This window comes from Arachis hypogaea, chromosome 6 (genome assembly GCF_003086295.3).
Source record: "Arachis hypogaea cultivar Tifrunner chromosome 6, arahy.Tifrunner.gnm2.J5K5, whole genome shotgun sequence".
NCBI classification, from domain to species: domain Eukaryota; kingdom Viridiplantae; phylum Streptophyta; class Magnoliopsida; order Fabales; family Fabaceae; genus Arachis; species Arachis hypogaea.
This window is the reverse complement of record NC_092041.1, coordinates 106747001-106770385: the sequence shown is the minus strand read 5'-3', so window position 1 is coordinate 106770385 and position 23385 is coordinate 106747001. Positions and strand designations below refer to the sequence as shown.

The 23385-nt window shown below is 32.0% G+C and overlaps 2 protein-coding genes across 4 annotated transcripts; both read left to right on the top strand.

Annotated features, from left to right (window-relative positions):
• Positions 1-403: 403 nt before the first annotated feature.
• Positions 404-1051, top strand: LOC140173745 (uncharacterized). Its single transcript, XM_072198317.1, has one exon. The coding sequence runs from the start codon at positions 404-406 to the stop codon at positions 1049-1051; it is 648 nt and encodes a 215-aa protein (XP_072054418.1).
• A 16635-nt stretch (positions 1052-17686) lies between these two features.
• LOC114924160 (uncharacterized) lies at positions 17687-21704 on the top strand. 3 transcript variants are annotated; one of them, XR_011862629.1, is made up of 2 exons: positions 17687-18878; positions 19171-21704. XR_011862629.1 is itself a non-coding variant. In XM_029287674.2 (2 exons), the coding sequence occupies exons 1-2, from the start codon at positions 17722-17724 to the stop codon at positions 21173-21175; spliced, it is 471 nt and encodes a 156-aa protein (XP_029143507.1). In that variant the 5' UTR covers positions 17693-17721; the 3' UTR covers positions 21176-21704. The 3 variants fall into 3 exon arrangements, 1 of the variants encoding a protein (XP_029143507.1); XM_029287674.2 differs by having other exon boundaries at positions 17693-18082; positions 21066-21704; XR_011862630.1 differs by having other exon boundaries at positions 17724-18878; positions 21066-21704.
• Positions 21705-23385: the final 1681 nt, after the last annotated feature.

Sequence of the window (23385 nt, the reverse complement as noted above, 5' to 3'; positions counted from 1 at the left end):
TGGTGGACACTTTGGTCTTCAAAGAACTGCAAGAAAAATTTTAGACTGCGGATTTTGGTGGCCCGCACTTTTTAAGGATGCTAATATTCTCTGTGACTCTTGCCACCAATGCCAAAGATTTGGAAACATATCCAAGAGGGATGAGATGTCCCAACAACTCATGTTGTTTTGTGAAACTTTTTATGTTTGGGGTATTGACTTCATGGGTCCATTTCCAAACTCGAATGGTTTCTTAAATATTCTGTTAGCTGTTGATTATGTTTCTAAGTAGGTGGAAGCAATTCCTACCTATACTGATGATGCTAACATTGTTATCTCTTTTGTTAGGAATAATATTATTTGTTGCTTTGGATCACCACGAGCAATCGTGAGTGATCAAGACTCTCATTTTTGTAACAGAAGAATGACATGTTTGATGAAGAAATATGGCATCATTCACAAGGTGGCGACGGCTTACCATCCCCAAACAAATGGCCAAACCGAGATGTCTAATAGAGAGATCAAGCGCATACTCGAGAAGATTGTTAAACCTCATAGAAGGGACTGGAGCTCTGGGCTTGGAGATGCGCTATGGGCTTATCGAACAACTCACAAGACACCAATTGGCATGAGTCTGTTCTGCCTAGTCTACGAAAAGGCTTGTCACCTTCCGGTAGAGGTGGAACACAAAGCTTATTGGGCTGTGAAGGAATGCAACTCAGGAATGGGAGGAGCTGGAATTGAAAGAAAATTACAACTGGAGGAATTGGAGTGCCTTCGGCTAGAAGCATATGAAAACTCAAGGCTCTACAAAAAAAAGGTGAAGGTGGTACATGACAAAAACATCAAGAGAAGAGAGTTTAGGGCTGGGGATGTGAAGACCATGATTCCTAGGGATGACGAATTTGTCCTGAATGGAAAATATATCAGGCCTCCAGCGCCACCTGTGAGCCGAAATGAAAACCCGTCCTTCGACATCCCTTTATCCTTTGCTCCACCATCATCGACACCACATGCACCACCACCATCCACCCACCAGTTGTTACTTGAGCTCATCGAGAAGGTAGACTGACAAAGCCAGAGAATTGAGCAGATGGAGCGACGTAACAAGCACCGCTATAACTACTTGGAGGAGCTCCTTGGGTGTTCTAACCCACCTATGGAGGAACCGACACCTCGGACTCTACTTCCATTATGGCGAGGTGAGAAATCAAGATATGGACATGGAGATGCCCCTGTCCCCCCATCATTTAGCCATTGGAAGTGGAGATCCCAAACCCACCTTACGGATCACAGATGGCACAGAGGACCGTGCCAAGTATTAAGTGTGGGGAGGTCGGTAACTGACTCCCAAAGGTAACAACTCTCTCTCAACACCAATACTTTAATTTTCTTGTGTTACATAGGATAACTTGCATGAGTAGCTAGTTGCTTGCATTTAAGTACTACTGGGTTGAAGTGATAATTTCTTCTTCAAGACACTGATTTAAAGCATTTCACTAATTTGAAAACTTTTCATTGAACATTTCTTGAAGGAATTTATTTTTGGAACATGGTTTTAGAGAGCTCTAACACACAAGCCTAGTGAGATCTTTGAACCTATTTGATTCGTTGCATCTTATCAACCAATATTTTGTTTTGGCGTGTGTTGTTCTCTCTAAAATTGTGATCTTTGTCTTGCTTGATTCTATATTTTCATTGTTTGATGCATGCATGCACTTATGTGATTGAGGCCTTGTTTCACTATAGCTCACATACCATATGGCCTTACCCTTTCATTATCCTTTGCAACCCAATGTTGAGCCTATTTTACCCCATTTATTCTTTATTTTATCACATCATTAACTTTAATCAGAAAATAATAAATATCCCTAATTTGAATCCTTGGTTAGCTTAGACTAATGAAAGTGCATATGAACTAAGTGTGAGAATTTGGATTTGGGAAATACTTGGTTAGGGAATTGGGTATTTTATATTCTTATATGAAAATGTGAAAACAGTTTGGACACTTGTTCATGCATCCAGCACATTAATCATATGTATTAACTCACTGAAAAAAAAAAAGAAAAAAGAGAAAAAAAATAAGGAAAAGAAAAGAAAAAAAAGAGAAAGCAATAAAAATGGGATAAAATGCCCGAAGTCTAATAAGTGAACTAATGCATATGATTTGTACTCAAAAGATATCAAGGTGCATGGATTTGTGGAAAAATAGTTAATGGGTAGCTAGGCTTTGCATTGTGATGACATGGAATGTCTTAGGTTAGGTGGGAAGTTTAGGTTAATTAAGGATTCGAATTTTAGTCCACTTAACCAAATACATTCCTACCTTGACCCTAATCCCATTATAACCCTTGAAAAGACCTCTTGATATGTGTATTTGTGCATTAAATTTTTGTTGATTGGTAGAAGAAGAGCAAATTTTGAAAATCAAGATTAGTAGAGAATCGAGAGAATCAACCCTCAAACACTAGATTGATTAGAGTGTATACACTTCCAGTGAGAGTTCGATACTCGATTCTTTGTTCCCGACTTTCATGAGCTGTTTTCTTGTAAGCCTACTTGTACTTTATTTTGAGATTTGAATTAGTGGAATACAGTTTATGTTTATCCTTGGAGAATTTGTTTACTTTTAACCAAGTAGGTAAAAACATTTAGCATGTAGTTGCATTCTTATAGATAAATTGTATTGCATAAATCTCACCATTTTTCCTTCACTCTTTTAGCTCACTTGAGCTTAGCATGAGGACATGCTAATGTTTAAATGTGGGGAGATTTGATACACCATTATTTTATGATATATTTTGGACTGAATTGAGTGGGATTTGTCAACTATTCTGACACTTATTCATGTAAATTGCATGTTTTTAAGTTTCCTTCCTAATTTTGTGCTATAATTGAAAACATGCTTCCTTGGCCTTAAAATTACAAATTATAATTCTCTCTTATTACCATTCGATGCCGTGATATGTGTGTTAAGTGTTTTCAGGTTTTATAGGGCAGGAATGATTTAGAGGATGGAAAAGAAGCTTACAAAAGTGAAAGGAACACAAGGAATTAAGGATTTCAGAATCTGATAGTGACGCGCACGCGTGGATGACGCGTACACGTGGCCAGGTGCAAGGTTCAGCGACGCGTACGCATGGCTGACGCGTACGCATGACGAGCGTCACGTGCCACACTTAACAAAACTCACTGGGGATGATTTTTGGGCTGATTTGGACCCTGTTTCAAACCCGAAAACGCAGACTAGAGGATGGGATGGAGCTGAGACTGAACACACTTCATTTTTTACTTTAATTTTTTATTAGTTTTAAATTATAGTGAGGGAAACTCCTACTTCATTCTAGGGTTTTGGCATTCTTATTTTGATTTTTCAATTTGAATCTTGAGAAAGCTGCTGCTACCTTCATTCCTCATCATTTTATTTTCAATTTCTTCTTTAATTTCCTTAAGACTCTTTTCTATTTGGTTATTGAATTTATGTCTGGATCTTGTTACTCTTAAATTTTATTAATACATTGAATTGTTTTTAAGAATTGAAGAATTAAAAAGAATGAGACTCACCAAGAATAATTTAAAAATTTTATGTAATTATTTAAGATTTAAGTCATTTTATTAACAAAATTTACTTTTTTTATAGATACAAATAATAATTTCTATCTTCTATAAATAAATATATCAGTATTTTTAATTTTTATAGATAAAAATAAAAGTTTATCTATAAATAATAAATGAGAGTCATCTTATCAGAACTTACATCATCCTATAAAAATGAAAGTTTATCTATAAATAATAAATGAGAGTCATCTTATCAAAACTTACATCATCCACGTGTTTCATGAGAGGACCTACGGTCTACAGAAAAGGGGCCAGAGCACATGGGTGTGTGGGACCGACTTTGATTTTAATTTAATTTTTTATTATGAAAATGGCAATAGCCAAATATATCGGCCAAATGCTGACGACGTCGTTTTCTTCTCGGAAATACAAATCAAGCAAATTAACCGTATAACCTGGTGATACTGCCATAGAGAATTGTTAGTTGAGTGATAATTTAATTCTTTTAATTTAAAATATGTATTTATTTTTTCTTAATAAAAATAAATATTTAAATTAATACGAATATAATTTTTTAAGAACACACAAATTTAAAGGATTTTATTTTTTTCTGTTTATTTTCCGTTATTATTTCATTTTTCGTTAATGAAGCCGTTAATGGAGGTTAATCCCGTTGAAGTAACTCATATCCACATGTGGATTGACTAATCCAAATTAAATATGAAATCTCGCGTGGGTGTCTTCAACACCACGACAGCCCCACCCAATCTTTGGCAAAAATCAAGGTTGCTTCCACTTGCCCCCACATCCACTTCTAGGGCTGGAAGTGAGTCAAGACAGCTCATGAGCCAGCTCGAGCTCGACTCGTTAATAGCTCGATAAGCTAAGCTCGTGAGCTGGTGAGCCAAACTTGAGTCTGAAATTGAGCTCATAAATTAAATGAGCTGAACTTGAGCTTGAATAAGTTCAGCTCATTAGCTCGTGAACTGGCTCAATATATATATATATATATATATATATATATATATATATATATATATATATATATCCTATATGCATTTAGTCTATACTTTTAATATTATATATATACATATGAAATAGTAATATATAATTATATATTAATGATCTTAATTATTTAAAATTTTATATTTATTTATTACATATAATTTTGATGTAAGACATAAATAAAAAATTTATATTTATTGATAGATAAATAATATATAAAATTATTCTTTTTAAATATTTTTTAAAATATATAAGTTACAATTTATTGATATAAAATTATAGATTTTGTATTTATGTTTCTATTATTTGAGTCAGCTCGTGAGCTTGAGCCAGCTCGTGAGCTTTCGGTGAGCCGAGTTTGAGCTTAAGAAATAGGCTCGATTGTTAATGAGTCAAGTCGTGAGCCAAGCTCAATTTTGGTGAGCCGAGCTTGAACTTGGCCTAACTCGACTCAGCTCGACTCACTTCCAGCCCTATTAACTCTTAAACCCTAACTTTGCAACTGCTTCTCTTTCTATTATTATTATTATTATTATTATTATTATTATTATTATTATTATTATTATTATTATTATTGAGTAAACTATTAAAATAATACTTAAAAGTTCATATACAAAATGAATTTTAAAAAATGTTGTCAAAAATTTTTTTTTGAAAAATTTAAAAATATAACAAAAACTAGATATTAAATATATATTTTAAAAAATAATTTTAGAGATCAAATTTTAATATAAATTTTTGTAATCATTATTAAAAAAATAAAAAATTTTATTTTTAAAATTTAGTAAATTTTTGTCAAGTAAATTTTTTTAGTTTTTATTGTGAATGATCATTTTTTTAAAAAATAAAAAATAGTCTAGAAGTCAAATTTTATTTTGATCTTTTTTTATATTTTTTAAATATTTATTCAAATATTACCACAAATTTAAATTTAATGAATAAATTATTTGTTAAATATAAAAGTTTTTTAGTTACTTATAAAAAATATAATATGTATTGATTCTTTTTGTTATAATTTTAAATTATTTAGAATCATTTTATTGATAATATTTTTCATAAATTTTATATCAGCAGTTAAATTTTTTGAATACCAAATTAATAATTAATCTTTATTATTATTATTATTTTTTTTCAAAAACTTAGCACAAATAATTAACATCGAAATAAATTTAATTGTTAAGATATAATAAGTACATCAAATTTTCTATAGTTGGATAAAATAAAAATGAATTAAATTTGGTGATCGAGAAACTTTACACTTGATGTCCAAATTTTCAAATGAAAAATACAATACTTCTTATAACTTTGCACCATTAAAACTCCTTTTAAAAAGTTAGTAAAAGGTAAGTAAAAGAAGTATTGTTTAAATTTATTTTTATAAGTTATTTATTTTTTAAGAAAATGGCTAAGACTTTTTTTTTAGTATTTTAGTATGATTAATTTGGACCTATTTGAAAAGACAGTAATATCTTTTATACTTAATCTTAAAAGATTAAAATACCTTTTAAAATTAAGTTTATTTAATTTAAATTAAAATTTGATTTAATTTTAAAAAGAATAAAATACACTTTTAGTTAATTTCAAAAGACAAAAATATTCTTTTAAAGTTAGAGTTATTTAATTTAATTATTTAAAAAAAAAAATAATTTGATTTTAATTTTAATTTTAAAAAAGTTAAAATTATCCCCTTTAAAAGATTAATTTTAAAATGCTAAAATATTCATTTAAATATTAATTAAAAAGACAAAATATTCTTTTATTATTATTGTCCTTTAAAGGAAAAAATAATAATTTTTACTCAAAAATGTTTAAAATATTGATAAATTTATTCAAAAAAAATAAAATAAAAACTCACATACAATTATTTTTGTGTGAAGTTAGTATAGTTGAGAATTATTAAATAACAATTTAATCAAACTCGTCAAATTATTAATTAATCATTTTCAATTATCAATCAACTTCACATGAAGATTTTATTAATGTTGCAAGTATAATTAAAAAGTGCATGATATTATCTAATAGTTCTCAATTATTAATCAACTTCACATAAAAATTTTTATTAATGTTGCAAATGTAATTAACAAGGAGTGCATAAGTAAAGAGTTTATAAAATAAAAAATCCATAACTTGATAATTTAAAACTTTTAAATCAATGTGATGTATTCTCTCATCTTATGTCACTTAATTCATCTTATTATTCTTTGGTGAATAGTCACACATGCTAACGATCTTAACTAACAAAATATTAATTCCTTAATTAAATTCATAAAATAAACGTAGATATGTTACATATGATCCTATATCATAGTAAAAATGATGTACCAACTACCTAAATAAAGTCTATGAAATCGGTAGTTTAATTGTTTTATTCATATAACTTATTGATAATATATTTTTTATCGTTTTTAATTTTTTAATTATTTAATGTAAATATAAAAGATAAATTTCACTTTTGTCTCTTTTATTTTTGAAATAAATTAGGCACAATTTAACTAGTAAGTACACTGAGTTATCCAAATAATACCTTAAGTGAATGAGAATCGATTCCACAAAAATTTGTCTAACTAAGCAGGCAATAGTCGTCCTGTTGGACTTAGTCAAACAAACGGTAAAAAGAATTGTGTTGTTATAAACGCATAAACGAGTGAATAAAAGAATAAAGAAAACAATTAAAAGGTTTGGTGTAAAACAATGGTGAGAAATCGATTAAGGTTTCGGAGATGTTTACTTTTTTCCGGATTAAAATATCTTACTAACTACTTTAACAATGAATGATTCATTCTATGACAAACCATAAGTAGTTTTAAACCTTAATCTCTTAGCGATTTAATCTCCTCTAATCTTCATCAAACGTCACTCTCATGATCACTCAATTCCGATTAGAGGGTTAAGTTCAGAAAATCAGTTTAACGCCACAAAACCCCTAATTACCCAAAGCTAACAGAATTTCATGATACATATCCCAATTAGTTCATGTAATTAGCAATTTAGGAGGAATTTGTTTTCAAGCTGTAGTTCAAGCGAGATACCTCTCTCAATAATCACAACAACTCAAATAGAAAATGGTTATACTCTCGTTCCACCCAATTCATAAGATTAAGAATGAAAACAATCATTAGAATTGAATCAAAACATTAATTAAAATAGAAAAATAATAGTTCTAATCCATAGAAATAAACAGAGCTCCTAACCTTAATCAGGAGGTTTAGTTGCTCATAATTTACAGAAAAAACATGGCTCTGAAAAGTGCGGAAGGAAGAAGATAATGTTCAAACCCCTTACTAAGGTTAATCTTTTCCTTTAAATACAACCTAATAATAAATGTTAGACCTAAAAAATATTATTTTTTAAATAAAAATTTAAAAAATAAATAAAATAAAACTAAGAAGTGTTAAATCCACTTGGAGGTTCAGAGAGATGTGAAACAGACTGCTGCTGGCGTTCAGCTTCAGGATTGGGCGTTAAACGCCAAGGAGAAATTGTGCGTTGTTGGCCTGTTGGCACCAAACGCCAGGTGGGCGTTCAGCGTCCAGGAAGGATGCTGCCAATATTTTCTTTTCTTACTCCAGACTCTTTCAAATTCTTTTGAATTTCACCTAAAACCATAAAAGCACAAGGAAAACTCAAAATAGCATTTAAATGTAATTTTTGCACTAAAATAAAATAAAAATAAATAAAATCTAACTAAAATAATAAAAAAGGATATAAGATGCTCACGCATCACATATCTTAAACACCGTAGAATTTTTTTATTGATATTTTTGTAAAGTTCGAGTGTTTGAAATGTTGTGGTAATGGTTATTATTATTTTTGTTTACACTAGGGGTATTCACAGTGCGGTTTGGATCGATTTTGAGTAAAAAAATTCATCAAATTCGAACAATAATTTTATTTGCGGTGCGGTTTAGTTTAGATGCTATTTTTAAAAAAATTCGATCCAATCCGATCCAATTTCAAGCGATTTGGATTGGATTGGATTTGCGATTTTATAAATTAAAAAAATTAAATACACATAATAAGTCTCAACATCAAATTATAAATAATCAACAATGACATAACAAGTCTCAACAATATCTTAAAAAGTCAACAATAACATAACAATAGAAATAAAATTATAGGTTAATTAAAATAAATAAATAAATAAATAACATTTTGAACATAAAATATTTATTAAATAATGATAATAATACATGAATAATATAAAATGTATAAAAAATTGAACATGTTATAAGTATAATTATAAATATAATAATAAAATAATAATATTATAGTACATTGTGCGATTTGGATTGAATTGGATTGATTATGAAAATTAGATCTGAAAATACGATCCGATCCAACAGTTTGCAAAAAATAAAATCTAATTAAATTTAAATTAGTACGATTTTAATTGATTTTTGATTTAGATTGAATTGGATAAGCGATTTAATTTAGATCGGTTTAAATTTGAACATCCTAATTTACACTTCATTGATTATATTTAGTAGTTACGCCTTGCGGTGTGTTTCACGCATTACATTTACGTAACTTTATTAAGATCAATGCTAGCCAGATCGTCTAGAAGTCAAATTTGATCATGCAGACATCACTAAATAGCAAGATTTTAAAATTCGAATTAGTTATCGAACTGCTTTTAAGTAGTGATTTGAAGATTTAGAAATTCAACCGATTCAATCAAAATAATAGAATGATAGTAAAATAATATATAAAATTATAAATAAATATAAAAAATATAAATATATACTAATATAAATTTTAAAAATATAACATTAATTATAAAATTTTATAATTTCATCTAAGTATAACATAAAAATTAAATAGTTTGAAATAATCAAATATTGAGGTATATATATATATATATATATATATATATATATATATATATATAATACTATACATTTAATTTTATGTTATAGAATAATAAAAAAATAGAAAAAAAATATTAATTTAATTATTATTACATCTTAATTCATAAATTTTTTTATTTGACAAAAATAAGTATATTTTATATTTTTAAATTTTAATATATATTTAATTTAAATTAAATATTTTTTTTGGTATTATTAAATATATTATATTATAATATTAAAGATAAAGATAATTTATTATATAAAAAAATTGTCATGAATTTGAATAGTCCATTAGAGACACTTACACAAAAAGGAAAAAAAAAGAAGAGATTTTAAAAAATCTAAACTTTAAACTCGGTTGGCTTGACGATTCACAGACGGTTCTTAATCAAACTATTTTAATTTATCAACTGAATTATATAATCAAACGATTTTTGATCTGACCAACAGGTTTAATTCAAATTCTTAGAATATTGCTAAACGGTATAGTTCACACAATTAAAAAATAATCATAATACGTTTTCACGAATTGTTTAAAAAAACTCCAAAACTAGTTATCCGGATGACATTCTAAGGCTTTTGCTTTAAGTTTCCTATATTATGGGTTTGGTAATATTGTATCTTCTTTCATAAGTCAATAGTTCAAATAGTATAATCTTTTTATACTCATCTAAAGGTTGCAGATTTAAATTTCACTGCTAACTTAAAAAAAATATCTTTTTGATTGCACTTTGCGACATTTTATTTAGTGACACTTTTTTCAATGATGCTTTGTCTCTCACCCCAAAAAGACTTGATGAGGTAAGAATAATTAAAATTGTTAAATCTATTAGTGATTTGAGTTAGTTGTTACTTTGACTTATAAAATTTGAAGAAAGAACATCTGAAATTTCTAAATTTGTTAAATCTGAAATAATTAAGTCTTAGTATGAGAAATCATGATGAAATCCCTCTTCATTCGATGATGGTAGCAATTATATATACTTCTACCCCAAGAGATTTGTTTTCTGTATTTGTTTTTGCCTTTTCTTTTAAATACTTTTTCAGTTTTTTGTCCTTATTTTTATATTTGTTTATGTGTTTTTATTTTGAGACAAAATTCAAATGAAACCTTAAAATTTAAATACAATACAAGAGTGGTCAAAACGTACCCAATGTGATCTTTTCTTGTTTGCAAAAATTATCATTTCAATGGAAGAAAATAAATAATGTCAGTGGAAGTCATAAAACTGAAGTTGACATCAATTATATATAACTATATGTATATATACTCTTTCCTTCCTTCTAGTAATTTCTTACTTACTTTATCAAAAACATTTGTGTCAATCCGTGTTCTTGTTCACCTAATTTTTTTTTCTTAATTTCAAACTTATGGTGAAGTAACATAGTAATTAATAGAAAAGTAAATAATAGACGATGCACCTGAAAGATTAACATGCTGATAAAAAATCTCAAAATATAAAAAGTATACGATATTGTAAAAAAATAATATTAGTTTGACAAATATAATAAAAATTTATTATTTTTAATAAATAATTAAATTCGCTAAGTATTTGATCTAATTTTTTGGCGTGAATATTTGGATAATTAATTAATTATTCAAAATGTTCATAAAAAAATAGTGCAAAATTTTTTTGTTATTCATATAGAAATAATAAAAAAATCTATTTAACGTAAAATTATCAACTTTTAAAGATATAAAGGTTTCATTTTTTAAATATGTTTATTTAAAAATACAGTCATGCTAGCTACACATATATATAATTTTTCATCAAAGTCCATTCAAGCTGGTCCAATATCAAAAAAATCCAATAACATTAAATGAGCGTATATACATGGGCCCAGAGCATCGAAACGTTAACATATTCATTCGCGCCTTGAATATGAAATAACGTTCCTTCTTCAACATTGAAACCGCTACTGGAGAACTTCGAATCTCTCTCAAAATCTCTCAAACTTCACTCGTGTTCTTTGCAAAAATCGCTACTGAAAAAAAATCGCGAGAAGATTTCGAAAGGAAGAAGAAAAACGAACAAAAATAAGAACAGAGACTGTGAAAGGTATAATAAAAATTATTGTTCATTTAAAATCTTGCAATCTCGTATTTCTCTTAGTTGCATTTTAGGTCTACTGAATTGAGTTATTTCGTTTAGTAGATTGACTTAATCTGATTCAATTTTTGGGCGTAACTAGGGCAAAGGAATAGAAATGTGTTCTTATTTTCTTTCTGTTTAGTGGAGTTGCTCATTTTCATTCATTTGATTGTTAGTGTGTTTAGTTGAGTCCTTTTGCATGCAAAAATGATTTACGTGATGATTGAATATTTATCACGTTTTATTCGGCATATGATTGGTGTTCGATTCACTGGTATTTGTCATTTGATTCACCTTATTGTTAGTGCATTCAGTTGAGTTCTTTTGTATGCAGAAATAATTTACTTGATGATTGAATGTTTATCAAGTTATATTCAGCACATGATTGGTGTCTGGTTCACAGGTGTTTATTATTTGATTCACCAGATTGTTAGTGCGTTCAGTTGAGTTCTTTTGCATGTAGAAATATTTTTCTTGCTGATTGAATATTTATCAGGTTTTATTCAGAATATCAATGAAATTCAGTTCAGTGGAGTTGGTTATTTTAATTTATTTGATTATTAATGTGTTTAGTTGAGTCCTTTTGCATGCAAAAGTGATTTACTTGATGATTGATTATTTATCATGTCTTATTCAACACATGATTGGTGTTCGGTTTACTGGTGTTTGTCATTTGATTATCTGATTGTTATGTGTTCAGTTGAGTTCTTTTGTATGCAGAAAATTTTTTCTTGATGATTGAATGTTTATCACGTTTCATTCAGCACATGATGGTGTTCGGTTCAGTTGGGTTGGCCATTTCGATTCACTTGATTAAAATATGCATGATTGTGCTTGTCGGTATATTGAGTAAAGTATTGACCAAATTTTTTTGGCTTCAGACTCGAATATGGTTCAAATATTCTGTTGCACAAACTGAACAAAATCAGAGACCAAGTGATTCGGGCATCTGAAGAAATAAGACTCCCAAAGCCATCTGTTGTCTTCTCTAGCCCTTATTATAAATTCAGATATGGGAATATAGATAGTAAATAGGATATACTTTGTTTGACTAGTTGTAATTAACACTATTTTGTTTAACTTGTCTAAAAAATCAAACAATGTATATATGTGAATATTAATGTAAATGTTATTGAAAATTTAATGTTAATGTATATATCTAATTCAAGATGGATTAGTCCTTGTCCTATTGGTCTGAGATGTTAATATATATATCTGTTGGAACTGTCTGGCTGCTGTTTTGTTCCAGGTTGACAATCAATGGGATCAGGATATTTATCAAACATTAAAAGCCCCAAAAAAATAAATGAACCGAAATTAATACACAGGGTGAACCAAAAAAAGTGCATATATCAATATAGCAGAGAGATAATTTAAAAAAATGTTGGGGTTAAGTACATTTTTCGTCCCTAAAGTTTGGGGTCAAAATCAAAATCGTCTCCGACCTTTTTTGGTATTAAAATCATCCTCAACATCATGACACGTTATAAAATCATCATTTTCACCCTAAAAAGACAAATTTATCCTTATAAAAAATAAATTTTAAAATAAAAAAATACAAAAAATAAATTATAAAATTAAAAATTATAAAATAAAAAAATTAAACTCCATTCTCTTTCTTTATTCCAGATCCCACCGTCATCCTCATCCTAACCCTCCCTTATCAACATCCTCTCATCCCTTTCATTTATTCCTAAAAAGACACCCACACAGTTGCACCGCCAGCCTCCCAATCGATACCGACGAGCTTCCATCCGCAGCAAACCACCGCCTGTCAACTTGCCGGTGACATCGACCACAGCCACCACTAAGGGAGTCTCGAGCACCGTCGACCAAGTGCCCATGTTCTCCAGACCTCTTCACTGGTGACGACGACCACGGCCTCACGAACGGAGTTTCAAGCACCGTCGTTACCGCACACAACCAAAGCTCTCGAACCCCGACCCCATATCGTCCGTTCCTCTCGACAAAGCAATTGGCAGCGTCTCCTCGCCGCAGAAGATGACGTCAACAACCACGTGAAAGTAGCTTGTCTCTTCCTCGCGCCCAACCACAGCCTCCATCAGCCCTAAGCCTCGTGTTTGTGTTCTGTTTGTTGTTTTTCATTTTTTAAACCATTAATTGAAAGTATTGTTAGTGCTGTTGTTGTTAGCAGAAGAGATATGTCAATGGGTAGGGAAGAAAATTATTGTTGTTGTTGGTAGTGTTGGTGGTTTGTGAGAAGGAGTATGTGGGTTGTATCTAGTGGTGAGAGATGAAGGTAGAGGTATGGGTGACTGGGTGCGTATGCTGGTAGGTGGGTGAGGTTCAATGGGTCACTGGTATTGGATGAGGTTGAACGTTGGTGGGTGGGTGAAAGAGCTTGATTTTCATCAGAAGCAAAATGGGTTCCCTCCCAGGTCTGGCGCATATGAAGTAATTAACATTCCCTTTGAACTTTTGTGATGAAATATTATCTTTAATTTATGGAGGTGGTAGCAAAGTTTTCACATCTTGCATTCCATTTATCCTTGCATCTTTTGCAATGGACTTGTCGCCAATAATGTAACTGGAATGAAGAGTTTTGTTGGGAAAGGATTTTTTAATTTTAAAATTTATTTTTTGTAAGGTTAAATTTGTCTTTTTAGGGTGAAAAGGATGATTTTATAACGTTTTGTGATGTTGAGGATGATTTTAATACCAAAAAAAGGTCGGAGACGATTCTGATTTTGACCCCAAACCTCAGCAATTCCTGAACTCTTTGGAATAATTTTTGTAGAACTTTCCGACTTCTTCTAGTGTCTTGAAAATCATCCCGACCTTTGGGATAAATTGTTCATCCATAACACACCTGGTCTGCAGAATGAACCGAACATGTTATTATGGTAAAACAATTGTATAGTACTAAATGAATGGAACATTATCCATTATATAAATTCAAATTCAAACAGTTTTCTGCGTAATGAACCAAACACGTCATTATGGTGAAACAATTGAATAGTACTAAATGAATGGAACATTATCCATTCTATAAAATCAAATTCAAACAGCTTTCTATATAATGAACCGAACACGTCATTATGGTGAAACAATTGTATAGTACTAAATGAATGGAACATTATCCATTATATAAAATAAAATTCAAATAACTTTCTGCATAATAATGAACCGAACACGTTATTAAGGTGAAACAATTGTATAGTACTAAATGAACGGAATATTATCCATTATATAAAATCAAATTCAAAGAGCTTTCTATAGAATGAACCAAACACGTTATTATGGTGAAATAATTCTATAGTACTGAATGAACGAAACATTATCCATTATATATATAAATTCAAAACAGTTGTGTCTACAATTAAGAGATTATCAATTCAATTTTATTCAATTCAGAACACATGCATTCATTCAATTCAATTCAATTTAACAATTGCATTCCATTCAATTCGATTAAAAAAATCCAAACCTCGTCCGCTTGATTCGTTTCAGAAGAATAATTTAAAATACTCTCATTCAACTGGTTTGAAATTGAATCATTTATTGTTTTGATAGAATATTGAAATCTGAAAACGAAGAAGATAAATCCACAAAATCGAAGAAGAAAACGAAGAAGAATAGGAAGAAGAAGGACGAGTAGCAGAGAAGAAAGACGAGTAAAAGAGAAGAAAAAAGAAGAAGAACGACGAGCAGCAGAGATTGCAGATCCAAAAATTACAATCCAAATTGTTAACGTTGAAAAAGAGAAGAAGAAGAAGAATGTTTACGTTGAAAAAGAGGTTTATGTAAATCTGTTACGTTGATAGGAGGGAGAGAGGGGGCACGTATATTTCATGTAACTTGGGAAAAAGGGAGAGGCGCGTTAACAAAAAAGTGTTTGGATGACTTGGATAGGTTTTTTTCTATGGATATGAAGCATTATTGTTAAAAAAATCTTATGTGTATATAAAAAATTAATCATCAAATAAGTTATTATGTATTTGTGTATTAATACATATATTGTTTAGATCTTTTTTCGATATGTATTTTGTATTGAAACATCATACATATATTTATACTAGTGTTATGTAGATTTTTAACAAATCTGGATGGTTCAATATCTAGTGATTTGAAAGTGAAACTTACTCTTTTTATAGGTACCAATTTTCAAAAATACATTAAAGATTTTTTTATTTGGTTATAATAACAAAGAAAAACTGAAAAGTAAAGAAAATAACTTTAGAAATAAAATGATTGGAAATGAAAGAAATAACATTTAATTTAAAGAAAGCAAGAAACTGTCTTCGACAAAATCGAACGTCTTTGAAATAGAATACAGGGTACGAAATCTTAGAAGAAAGTGAAAAGAACAAACTTGCTGAAAAGATAAATTTGTTTGATCAGAAAAGAAAAATTACAAGAAATTTAAAGTGAATGTAAAAGACATGGAAGGAACCCTACAAAAAAGAAAACTCTTTGCAAACTCAGAAATTCACTAGAGATATGAGTATGTGAGAGTGTTTTCTGAAATGAGATTCCAATCCTTATTCCTTCCAATTTTCAACTATTTATAAGGCTCCTCGACCAATCAAATTCTTATCCATTTTCCATGTGCGTAAATTCTTAATATGCATCCCCCGATATACATGTGTTCCACAAAATCTGAAATACTTTGTACCGTAGATCTTATAACTAACTACCAGAACTTTAAGATGTCTCAAGTGAGCTCTCCGAGGATCTCGACCTAGGAATTCGATCTCGTTCAGAGAAGCACTAAGAAGGTTAAAACGCGTGAGGAAATTGATCTTAACCAAAATGGTGAAAGCATGGAAATACTGGCTGAGGATTATGCTAAGACTTCTGCGTCTCATATTGCGTCTCATATTATGTCGTACAAAGATATGCTGCTATCAGCACCGGGTATCATGGTGAACGAAGACAATCTTTCCATGGAGAATGTAGAGGACGATTCACCGGTTCCGGAGAATCGTTGGTATCATGAAGAGGAAGAAGTTCTCAAAGGCGATAAACCTTTTGATCTATGTCTTAAAATTCCAGTCTCTAAGGAAGAGTTTGATGAATGGTGCAAACCCTGGCATACTGCTCTTATTGTCAAAGTTCTTGGCAAAAGAGTAGGTTTAGGGTTCTTAGAACAACGTCTCAATAGAGATTGGGTGAAAAAAGGTGAGATTAATGTTATTGATATGGATCATGACTATTTTTTGGTTCATTTTTCATATGAGGAAGACTACTCTCACGCGCTTCTTGGTGGACCATGGATGATTGCGGGGCATTATTTAATTGTTCAAAGGTGGAGACCTTTCTTCCTTGAATCGGAAAATGAGGTTAAGAAGATTTCCGCTTGGATACAGATTCCTAATCTACCCACTAAGTTGTATAATCATAAATTCCTTTGGAGGGTTGGTTTTGTTATTGGTAGCCTGCTAAAAATTGACCGTGCAACCTCCATTCACTCTCGGGGTAGGTTTGCCAGAATTTTTCCAAGATATCAGTGCTTGGCAGCACGCTGAATATTCAATATGAAGGCATTCATTTGATATGTTTTAACTGTGGCAAGTATGGACACAAATCGGAGCTGTGCAATGAGGCACAGAATGGTGGAGAATTCCAAACGGAGAATATTTCGGCCAGTGAACCGGAGGGAGAAGCAACTAATCAGTCATCACCAACGGATAATTCCAATAATCACGCTAACCAAGGAGCGCCTATATCCCAGCAATCAATTCCTAATAATCATGATCCTCCTAAATGCGGACCGTGGATGATGGAAAAACGGCATTATAGAAGGAAACAAGAGAGATTTGTGCCAAAAAATAAAGTTAATCATAATGGATATGATACCCAACCAAATAAGAAAGAAAGTATTGTGGATGTTGATCATGATGTGGGCAGCGGGTCAAGATTCAATGTTCTCTTTGAAAGCAATCCCGAGAATACTCTACCCGTTACAGAAGATATAAGGAGTAATAATAGGGATAGTGAATTGATGAGTAATGGGCCAATTGAACCCAAAAATCTAAGGAGTAATATAGATAGTGATTTGATGGATGATGGGCCAAATAAATCCCAAGCCCAATTAGAGAAGAGCTTAGTTTAGAACCAACCAAAAAATAATGCCTCTCCTTCCATCCAAAAAAGAACCATTAGAAGTAGGGCTGGAAAAAATCCATAGGGAGCAAAAAAAATCCTCTCTACACAAGACTGGGCCTATTTTGGCTGGAAAGAATTTCAAGCACAAATTAAAGAATGTTGAGAAAATGATGGAGAAAATCCCTACCTTTTCTGTAAACATGCTACCTACCACCCAAAATACCAAATCGAAATCAAGAAACCCTGAAGCGGAAGCCTTGGAAGCTGCCATGTTAGGCAATCTTCGAGCTATGGAGCAAAATAAGAAGGAATTGTTCGAAGTTACAAAGATGGCAAAGGCAATTTTTGAAGATCATGTGGTGAATAATCAATTTATTGTCTCTACCTCCAATCAAATCGTGAAAATGGTGGCCACAAAAATGGATCAAGGAGGAAAGGACACTCGAAATAAACCGCCGGATGATCAATTTGGGGAGCCAAGTGACCAAAGCATTGAAAAAGATCATGTGTCTCGTGATCACGTCGAAGGTGATGCGGTGGTTTTGACCACAGTTTGATTCGGTCATTGACGACCCTTTTGATTTAATTTATTTTTTTATGATGAATCTTATTGCTTGGAACTGCCGTGGAGCGGGAGGAAAGTGTTTTTCTACTCTGATTAGAGATCTGAAGAGAGAATATGATGCAAGTTTTCTTATTCTACTTGAAACTCATATAAGTGGTAATAGGGGAGAGGTTGTTAGAGAAAGGATGGGTTACGATGGTTGTTTTATTGAAGAAGCAAGAGGACAGTCGGGGGGTATATGGTGTTTATGAGATTGTGCTAGCTGGAAAGTAGAAGTTATCCATCACAATACTCAATTTGTACATATGAAGCTTACTGGAAGTCACTATGTGCCTTGGATTCTTACTGCAGTTTACGGAAGTCCTCAAAGGATTACCCGGCATGCTCTTTGGGACTCCATTCGGTCCCTGAGGGATGAGATTAATCTGCCATGGTGTCTTATTGGGGATTTCAACGCTATTCTCCATAGTCATGAAAGGAAGGGGGGATCCCCTAACCAAATGCAAGGAGCTTGTAATGAGTTCCAATCTGTTGTATCTGACTGTGGTTTGTTAGATTTGGGGTTCACCGGCTGGCCTTGTACCTGGAAGAGAGGAGGCTTAGTGGAAAGAATAGACAGAGCTTTATGCAACTTGGATTGGCAATCATGTTTCCTGAAGCCAAGATCAAACATCTTCCGATGATGAAATCGGATCACTCCCCCCTCTATCTCCAACTTTACCCGGCTTCGGCTCCCAATAGGAGGAGAAGACCGTTCAGGTTTGTGGCAGCTTGGTTAACGCATTCTGACTTTGATAACATGCTGAATAATAATTGGAACTTCAGATATTCTTGGAATAATTGTGTGGAATATTTTAAAAATGGCCTGAATGATTGGAACCGAAACATTTTTGGAAACATTCAGTTCAGGAAAAATAGGATCCTCCGAAGGCTTCAGGGGATTGTGACGAGCTTAAGCCAGAATAGTAATCATTTCTTAGAAAATTTGCAATTTGTCTTGTGGAAAGAGTATGAGGATATTCTAACTCAAGAAGAAATTCTTTGGTTCCAGAAATCTAGGAGCAATTGGATTAACTTTGGGGATTGAAACACCAAGTACTTCCATGATACCACCATGGCTAGAAGAAGAAGAAACAAGATTGAGTCGCTCAAAGATGACAATGGGAGTTGGGTCACTGATAGAAGTAGTTTAGAGGTTATGGCAACTTCTTTTTATGCTAAATTGTTTTTAGATGATCTTCCTGATATCCCTTTTGTCCTTAATCGAGCTTTTTCCCCTTTAAGTGTTGAGGATCTGAATGTTGTTAGTGGTAATGTGACTTCCACTGAGATTAAAGAGTCTGTCTTTAGCATGGGTAGTTTAAAGACTCCTGGAAAAGATGGTATACAAGCTGTGTTCTATCAAAATAAGTGGAAAAAAGTTGGTAATGACCTATGCAAATTAGTCAAAGATATTTTTGAGAATCCGCAGAATGTCAAAGAAATCAATGAAACTCTTATTACCCTTATTCCTAAAGTCGAGCCAGTTACAAGCCTAAAGAAAATGCGTCCTATTAGCCTGTGCAATGTATCTTACAAAGTTATTACTAAGATCCTTGCGCGCAGGCTTCGAAAAGTGATGGAGAAACTTGTCAAACCGACTCAGAGTAGTTTTGTTCCGGGGAGACATACCTCAGACAATATCATTATTACTCAAGAGGTTATTCACTCTATGAGAAGCAGGAAAGGGAAAAAAGGGTTGGATGGCCATTAAGATTGATTTGGAAAAAGCTTATGATAGGCTCAAATGGTCTTTTGTTAAAGATACCCTAACGGATATTGGTTTTCCCTCTACTTTCATTGATTTGATTTGCACTTGTATCTCTACGGCAAGGATGAGGGTCCTATGGAATGGAGATGTTCTTAATGAGTTCACTCCCTCAAGGGGAATTTGTCAAGGAGATCCGCTATCCCCTTATATCTTTGTTCTCTATATGGAGCGCTTGTCCCAACTCATTAGTGCTGTTGTTGAACATGGGCATTGGAAGCCGATTAAGCTCAGCAGAGAGGGGCCCAACTTGTCCCACCTATGTTTTGCTGATGATCTGATTTTATTTGCTGAGGCTGATATGGATCAAGCGGGAGTCATTAACAGAGTTCTTGAAGCATTCTGTAATAGCTCTCGGTAAAAAGTGAGCAACGAAAAGACTCGGGTCTTTTTCTCAAAAAATGTGGGAAACACAGTCAGAAGTGAGATTAGTGAAGCCTTGAATTTCTCCATGACTGATGATCTCGGTAAATACCTTGGGGTGCCTCTCATTCACTCGAAAGTAACCAAGGAGACTTTCAACATCATCATCAACAAGCTAAATATGAGATTGAATAGTTGGAAAGCATCTTCCCTCTCTTTGGCCGGAAGAACCACTTTGGTGAGATCTGTCCTTTCTTCTATTCCTAGTTATACTATGCAAACTGCAATTTTACCTTTATCTACTTGTAATTTGATTGATCGTAAATACAGGGATTTTCTTTGGGGAGACACTGAACAATAAAAAAAGATTTATCTGTTAAGTTGGAAGAAAATTAGCAAGCCTAAAGCTTCAAGGGGTCTTGGTATTCGACACGCAAAAAACCTTAATCATGCCTTTATGATGAAGGTTGGATGGGGGCTGGTGGAAAAAAAAGACAATCTTTGGGCTAGAGTGCTGCGCTCAAAATATAAGTGTGGGAATGATATCCTCCCCAATGTCAACAGAAAGAGCAATGCATCAAACCTTTGAAAGGGGGTTTGTTCTTCTTGGAGTGATGTCAAACGGAACACAACATGGCGTATAGGCAATGGATCAGAAATAAATTTTTGGGATCACAACTGGGTTCCGAAATTAGGCCGGCTCGACCAATATGCAACACATGTAATAAATACTAATGTGTCGAACGTGTCTCTGAATGAATTCCTTTCTGTTTCAGGTGGCTGGGATGAAGCGAAATTGAGGGAATGGTTGCTAGAGGAATCTGTTGGTCATATTATTGCTATTGCACCTCCCTCGCTGTGGAAAGGAAGTGACCGTATAGTTTAGGAGCCCTCCTCGGATGGCACCTTCAGTTTGAAGACAGCCTACAACTCTCTCGAGGAGGATCCATCGCTGCCAGACCAAGTTTTCAAGTTGGCTTGGAATTGGAACGGGCCAGAAAAGATTCGTACCCTTCTTTGGCTAGTTGCCAATAATGCTATTCTTACTAACGTCGAAAGAAGAAGGAAACATTTAACTACAAACTCAAATTGCCCAAGATGCCATTGGAATGAAGAGACCATTTTACATGTTCTTCGTGACTGTCCTTATGCTAATTTGGTCTAGAAATCTTTATTTTCTAATGATGATGATAGAGACTTCTTCATGTCAGATCATCGTGATTGGCTTATAAGTAACTTGAAGAAGAAAGAGACTTGGCAATGCTTGTTTGAAGTTGCTATTTCCTCAATCTGGTTTTATAGGAACAAATTAGTGTTTGAGGGAGTAATAACCCACCCAACCAAAGCTGTAATGGCCATTAAAGCCCGTGTGGCTAAGACATTCAATGCTATAAGAAGAGAGATTGTGCCGAAAAGACCGAATCCCATTACTAATGGCTTGATTAAATGGCATCTCCCTCCTGAAAATGTCACTAAAATTAATGTAGATGGTTCCTTCTTCTCCCGGAACAACAATGCAGCCTGTAGTGGTATTTTTAGGGATCATTTAGGTAGATTTATCAAAGGTTTCTCTTCGAATTTGGGAAGTTGTTCGATCACTCATGCTGAGTTATGGGGCATCATTTAAGGGATTCAAATTGCAATCGCCAATTACCTCCATGATGTTATTATTGGAACTGATTCTCAAGTGACTTTCAATTTCGTTAAATATGGTGTTCCTTCTTTACACCCTTGTGCGCCTCTAATAGAAGACATAAGAATTCTTTCCAATCGCATCCAACACATCAACTGGTTTGACACACTTCGTGAAGCAAACTCTCCGGCTGATCTCCTAGCAAAAAAGGGACAAGAGCTCCCCTTTGGCTTGCATATCTACGATGTCCCTTCCTTAGATATTTGTTATGCTTTGAGTTTGGATTGTTTTAAAATTTTTACTCTTAGAGGGTTTTAGTTTATTTTTTCTCTTCTGCTTTTTTTTTGGGGTCTTTTGATCTCCGTTGTCCACCAAAAAAAAAATATGCATCCCCGCACTTCGAGTTATATTAATCATTGCCATCAATTGTCTCCACTCGTCGGTTTTTTTTATAAATTTTGTCTATTGATCCTATTTTTTATCGGTAAATCTTTTTCGATAAATATTATGTCCTTCAAAAATATCAATCAAATTTTGTCCTCGATATCTCAAAACTTATTTTATTTTGATTAATAACTAGTAACTAATTTTTAGTATATATATAACATAGTTATTTTTTAAAATAATAAAAATATTTTATTTTTCTAAAATACTTTTTTAAAATTGGCTTAAAATCCTATCTCTAAATAATCTTTAATTTTTAGATAATATGTTATTAATTATATCTCATTTAATTATTTTATCAATTATCTTTTAGAGAATGTTTGTAATTTTCGGTCTCTGTAGTTATTTTTGTGGGCGTCCTTATACATGATAATGTTAAGGAAATACTAATTTAAAAGCACTTTTTAATTTTGATATTGAAAAATTGATGTGTTGTCTATTATTATTAGGATTTTGTATGTTATTTATAGCAATTTATTGGCTAGCGATAAACCCTTAATAAAAGGAGTATCAATACGTGGTTAGACTTGGCAAGAGTTTTTGAATACCCAGGTACCCGACATGTCCATACTCGAATAAAAAGGGTAATAACTTGACACGAGTCGGGTAGATTTTGCTCAAGACAGGTATCGTCGGGTTTAGGGTGTATCCGCCCCGATTATATACATATAAATACTTTTTAGGAATTAGGATTTGCCTCACATCACACATGATTCATAACTTCAGTCTATACTCTATAGTCATGCAAGATAAACTCAATCATCCTTACCTAAAATCCTCTTCTTCTCAACTTCTTCACAAATTTTTTAAAAAAAATTAATACTTATATGCATATATACCACTTATTATATTATATTTGTCTCAAAATAAAATATAAATAGTTCTTTTGTATTTTATGTTAAAAAATATTTTGTTAAACTTAATACATAATAATAATTATATTGTTAAATTTGATTTAGTATGAAAAATAAATAAATACACTCAAAATTAGTGATAGTTAATTATATTATATTAGTTAA

What these genes read in the sequence shown, in the direction of transcription:
- LOC114924160 (XM_029287674.2), top strand. Translation starts at nt 17,722, where the DNA reads ATGATGGAGAAAATCCCTACCTTTTCTGTAAACATGCTACCTACCACC. An exon ending in GTCTCGTGATCACGTCGAAG is followed by an intron (nt 18,083 to 21,065) that starts GTGATGCGGTGG and finishes TTTCTGTTTCAG; the next exon opens with GTGGCTGGGATGAAGCGAAA.
- LOC140173745 (XM_072198317.1), top strand. Translation starts at nt 404, where the DNA reads ATGACATGTTTGATGAAGAAATATGGCATCATTCACAAGGTGGCGACG.